Consider the following 6,027-nt stretch of genomic DNA (forward strand, 5'->3'; position numbering starts at 1 on the left):
GTGGCATGTGGGATCTTCCCGGACTGAGGCACGAACCCGTGTCCCCTGCATCGGCAGGCAGACTCTCAACCACTGTGCCACCAGGGGGGAAGCCCTTACTATATTTTTAAGCACTCTCTTTGGCACTGAATAGAGTCAAAAGATGTTAGCGTTCTTCTGGGGAACTTAATTAAAGAGGTGATAGAGGAAGTGAGGAATATACTTGGAGCATAATTTTTTCTATTCATTATCCTATTCAGGATAATGGAGAATTGTGGTGATAGAGGTCTGGTTCTGACCACTTTCACATCATATGTTTCCTTAAAGTGCCTAGCACAGTGATCACATAGGCACTTAGAAAAGAGTAAGGGTTGAATGAGTGTACCCTGATACAGGTGGGGACTCTCCAATAACCATGTGAGTGTTTCCTTGGGCAAGATAGTGTATCAAGTGCTGTGATTCCTAACTGGCATAAGTCATGACATGATAAGATTTACCAGCAGTAAAAATGGTGCTAATTCTGTTTAGGAATCAGGCATTTAGGAGAGGGCCAAGTTATACCACCCATACTGTGGAGTTGCATCCCTGTAGAGGTTAAATGCAAAAGTCAGCATGTGAGTCTAATGGATGTTTGGTATTACTCGCAGCAACTGCATTTACTACAATGACTTAAAGTAGCTGTCTTCCTGACAGATTGTAGCTTCAGGACCAGCACCTAATAATCTCCTTTTCTTTAGGTATGGTGTAAGAAACAGTTTACTCATTGCCCCGATGCCTACTGCTTCAACTGCTCAGATATTGGGAAATAATGAGTCAATTGAACCTTATACCAGTAACATCTACACTCGCAGAGTCTTGTCAGGAGAATTTCAGGTGAGAAGATCACAACCAGACCTACAGGAAAATCTTTTAGAAGCCTGATGTTGGGAGTAAATGCTACTCATATTTAGTATATGCCCCTTTATTTTAGTGTCGGTGCAAAGTTTTGATAAAGTGAGTTATCATCTCTAATATTGTTTATGTTATTTCAGCATATAATAGACATTTAATAAATATCTGTCGAAAGAATGAAGGATTGAGGGTTGAGTATGAAAGCAACTTGATATTAGAGTTCACATGATGTTTAACCATTTTGTAATCATAGTGACATATACTATAACCTCATGCTTAAGTTGATGATACTCAAGGTGTATAGAAGTATCCTTTAAGATAGTGGTTCTCAGCCTTGGTTACAAATTAGAATTTCTGACGGGCAGGACCAGTGTTTTTTTTAAGGTTCCCATGTAATTCTCATTTGCAGGTTGAGAACCACTAATTTAAAAGATACTTATTTGTGAATTTGCAGATACTCTGAAATAAATTTCTGTAAGGTTTGGGGTGGGTACGTTTCTAATTTTTTTAAGTATTTATTATGTCCTTACTTAAAAAGAAAAAAGAATCATTCCACATACCCAGCTTAGACAACATTAGCTCTTTTCACTTTTGCAAATACCATATGTTATGTTTTGAATAACAGATATCAAGATTTTAGAGGAATATAGCTTTCATGTGGTGGGATAGGTCTCTCAGTTTTATAAAACATAGAATTTACCAAGCAATCTAATGTTCTTCATTGATCTTATTTACTTTAAGCTCCAAGTCTGTGATCCTGTTTAGGCCCTGTCATTGTTGTTTATTCCTTCACATATTTCTCCTTTCCATTTCAGATTGTAAATCCTCACTTACTGAAAGATCTTACTGAGCGGGGCTTGTGGAATGAAGAGATGAAAAATCAGATTATTGCATGCAATGGCTCTATCCAGGTACAGAATTTAAAAAAAAAAACTGTTTTCTTCAGGAGCTAAGTTGGTAGTTACATTGGTAACTTCTCACTTATCCCAGGCAATGCAGAGAAAGAATGGCTATTCACTGTGGTCATATAGGCTTATGTAGCTCTGTTCAACTCTGCATTGCTGTGCTAACATAGCTAGGCCTTACCCTCTTGTTTGTGCAGCAATATAAAGTAGTGGTTCCCAACTTCTCTGCACATTAGAATACATTGAAGAGCTTCTCTGCACATTAGAATACATTGAAGAGCTTTTAAAATCCTGAAGCTTAGGTTGTACCCCATACAAATTAAATGTCTGGGAGTGAGAGCCAGGCATCAGTATTTTTTAAAGACTCCCTAGATAATTGCCAAGTGAGTCAGAGTTTGGGGACCACTGATATAAAGCCTGAAATTAGAGTCAAACTTAATTAAAAAGTATGATGGAGAATTGAAGACTGATAGTCCAAAAGACAGAGCCGGAAATAGTGTTTAACAGTGAAATATTTGCAACTGAGAATCAAGAAGCATTTATTTATTTGTAGATAGAGGCCTCTGGCTAAATAATTGTCTGCTTGGCAACACAGATAAAGATTCTTGTAACATTTCTATATTTGCTGATGGAAACTGTTGCATTAGCCAGTCTGTGTTTTGATGCAAGCTAACCCTAGACCTAAGAAATAGGAAAGCCTTATTTCTGTTGACTCCAAATGGAGTTTGTGAAGTCCTAGCTTATTTAAAGGGTTTTGCCTCATTGCTTCCTTGGGTCATGTCCCTGTGAGTTACAGCCCTGAGGTTTTGTATTTTCTGCAAAAGTCAAGGGTCATTTATTGTTGCTTAGCTCTGACTTTTCAGTGAATGTTTTGGCCATTAACCAATTAAAGATGAGTCTTAAATAACTACCACCAGACTGATATTTTGTTGTTTAGATGGGGTTTTGTTTGACTTCGTAAGCCAGAAGTGAGTAGTCTTAGGAAACTTGATAAGGATCATACGGTATTAAATGGAATGGTAGGGTCAGATCTGGTTGGAAGTAGAACCAAGGCCAGACCCTGGGGGTCACCATTCTGTTAATCATACTGCTTTCTTCAACCAGAGTGCAATAAACATTTGATTTCCCTTCTTCAGAGCATACCAGAAATTCCTGATGACCTGAAGCAACTTTATAAGACTGTGTGGGAAATCTCTCAGAAAACCATACTCAAGATGGCAGCCGAGAGAGGAGCTTTCATTGATCAAAGCCAGTCTTTGAACATACATATTGCTGAGCCTAACTATGGCAAACTCACTAGTATGCACTTCTACGGCTGGAAACAGGTTAGTGGAGGAAGTCAACCAACTTGGGATATTTTAGAATTGGAACAGAGTTTTATATTCTAGCTACGTATTAAGTATTGCCACCTGGAAGTTCTTTCACTTTAAGTCCAGTATGTTAGAACCAACCCATGGGTTTTATACCAGATTAAGCTCTCACTTGGGATTTTCTTATTTCTTTTAGGATTATTTTATTCTAAGCTTGAAACCTTGGAGTTACCTATGATCCTTCCTTTACTCTCCATGCAGTCATTCACCATGTGGTGTCAGTTGTTCCTTTGTACTATTTCTTGAATGTCTTACTTTCTATTCCACTGCTATTATTCTTAACTTCTTAACTGATCTCTTTTCTTCTGGTATCTCTACTCTAGGCCATCTTGTGTACTGCTGCCATTCCTAAAATAAAACTTTACACATGTCAACCCACTATTCAAAAATATCCATTGTTTCCCCACTTTATCTATCTACAGGATAAAAGCCAATCACTTAGCTAGTCATTGCCAACTGTAAAGGCCTGTGAGTCTATAATGTATTCTTATTCCCTAGCAATATTCTAGGTGTTTATATAGAATTGTGAATTTATTTTTTTATTTAACAAACTTTTATTGAACTTATACTATGTTCCAGGACTGGGGATACTGAATAGAGAATGGTGATTCTTATCCTTGAAGTAGTCATAATCTGTTCTTATACAGATATACAGTCTAGACCTCTAAATAGTTATAATCTAAGGCAGACATGTTTTCTTAGGCACACTTGGAAGTCATACACATAAAAACAAACAAAAAGACTAGAGAACAAAAATATTTGACATTTTCAAAGAGATAAGCTTGATTTAGGGGTGAAAAGGACAGAGTATACTGTCTGACCATCTCTTTCTCTCTTTAAACATTTTGAGAGGGCTTCCTAGAGGAGATATAATTCTAAGTTTAGAAAGCAATTTGACCTGGTTTATGGAAATGTATTTTAAACATTGGTCTTGAATGTCTAGTGTTCTCACAGCTTCTCCTAATTAGTTGTATTTACTTCCCTTTTAGGGTTTGAAGACTGGGATGTATTATTTAAGGACAAGACCAGCAGCTAATCCGATCCAGTTCACTCTAAATAAAGAAAAGCTGAAAGATAAGGAAAAGGTATCAAAAGAAGAAGAGAAGGAGAGGAACACAGCAGCCATGGTGTGCTCTTTGGAAAATAGAGATGAATGTCTGATGTGTGGATCCTGAGGAAAGGCTTAGAAGAGACCAGCCCTTCTTTAATAGCCACACTACTTCTTGAGCATAGATAGGTGTAGTAGGTTTGCTTGAAGTGTTAAGGTTTTGTTGGACCTTATTGCAGCAAAAGAATCAATTGATTTAAAGTACTGTTTCTATATAAGCGTGAAAGTAATGATTTTTAAAAATTGATATATTGGGAATCAAAGTAGATGTTTTAGAAATGCAAAAGAAGTCATCTCACAAATAGGGAGTGATTAAGTAGGGTTTCATCACCCATCTGGCACCCCTTTTCTGGTGACTTCACTTTTGGTAAGGAGACTTTGGTGTGTCCATAGAAGCAAAACTGAATCATAACACGTGAGAAGTGCTGACAGGACCTTTATCTGGATAAGGTCCTAATAGGTCATTCTGAAATAAAGATAAACATTTCTAAATGATTGTGTGAGACTAATTTTGTCATTTATTTTCATACAAAGGTCAACTTTGATAAAGCATTTTTTGTTATTTGAGAGTTCAGGGAAGAAATTTTAAGACAAATTACTTAGACACCATATAGAATTCTGATTTTAATATATGTCTTTTTCCTCTTTTAAAAAAGATTGTGGTAAAATATACATAACATAAATGTTACCATTTTACCCATTTTAAAGCATACAATTTAGTGGCATTAAGTACATGTACAATGTACAACCATCACCACTATCTATTTTCAGAACTTTTTCATCATCCCAAACAGAAAGTCTATATATAAAACAATAATTCCCCATTCCCTTCTCCCATTATTCCCTGGTAACCTCTATTCTACTTTCTGACTCTGAATTTGCTTATTCTAGGTATCTCAAATAAAAGGGATCATACAATATTTGTCCTTTTCTGTCTGGCTTATTTCACTTAGCATAATGTTTTCAAGGTTCATTTATGTATTGTGTCAGAATTTCATTCCTTTTTTAAGGCTGAGTAATATCATTTATATATATATATATATATATATATATATATATTTAGACATTGGGTTATTTCCACCTTTTGGCTATTGTGAATAATGCTGCTGTGAACATTGATGCACAAGTATCTGTTTGAATTCCTGCTTTCCGTTCTTTTGGGCGTGTACCTAGAAGTGGAATTATTGAACTAGATGGTAATCTTGTATTTAACTTTTTGAGGAATTGCCGAACTGTTTTCTACAGCAAGTGCATCATTTTACATTTCTACCAACAGTACACGAGAGTTCCAGTTATTCCACATCTTTGCCAATACTTGTTAATTTTCTGTATTTTTTATAATAACCATCCTAATGGCTTTTGACAGTTTGATTATAATGTGTCTTGGTGTGGGTCTCTGAATTTAGCCTAATTGGGGTTTGTTGAGCTGCTTGGATTGATACATTCGCATCTTTTGTTAAATTTGGGAAGTTTTCAGCCATTATTTCTTCAGGTAATCTTTTTTGCCCCTTTCCCTCTTTTCCTTCTGGAGGTCCAATGTTGCATCTATTGGTCCACTTAGCAATGTCCCAACAGGTCCCTTAGGCTTAGTTCACTTTTCTTCATCCTATTTCAGCTCCTTAGACTCAGTAGTTTCAATTGCCTTACCTTCAAGTTCATTTATTCTTTCTTCTTCTTGCTCAGCTTTGCTGTTGAGTCCCTCTAGTGAAATTTTCATTTCAGTTATTGCTCTTTCCAGCTCTAGACTTTCTGTTTGGTTCCTTTTAATTGTTTC

The 6,027-nt window shown here is 36.3% G+C and overlaps 1 protein-coding gene across 1 annotated transcript in view; it reads left to right on the top strand.

Annotated features, from left to right (window-relative positions):
• RRM1 (ribonucleotide reductase catalytic subunit M1) overlaps positions 1-4,748 on the top strand; it is a 36,087-nt gene extending 31,339 nt beyond the window's left edge. The window contains 4 exon segments of the mRNA XM_007472276.1: positions 717-852; positions 1,686-1,781; positions 2,912-3,100; positions 4,135-4,748. Of these exon segments, the coding sequence (XP_007472338.1) occupies positions 717-852; positions 1,686-1,781; positions 2,912-3,100; positions 4,135-4,320 (607 nt within the window). The 3' untranslated portion in view covers positions 4,321-4,748.
• The last annotated feature ends 1,279 nt before the right edge of the window (positions 4,749-6,027 follow it).

Source organism: Lipotes vexillifer, unplaced genomic scaffold, assembly GCF_000442215.2.
Source record: "Lipotes vexillifer unplaced genomic scaffold, Lipotes_vexillifer_v1.1 scaffold557, whole genome shotgun sequence".
Classification (NCBI taxonomy): domain Eukaryota; kingdom Metazoa; phylum Chordata; class Mammalia; order Artiodactyla; family Lipotidae; genus Lipotes; species Lipotes vexillifer.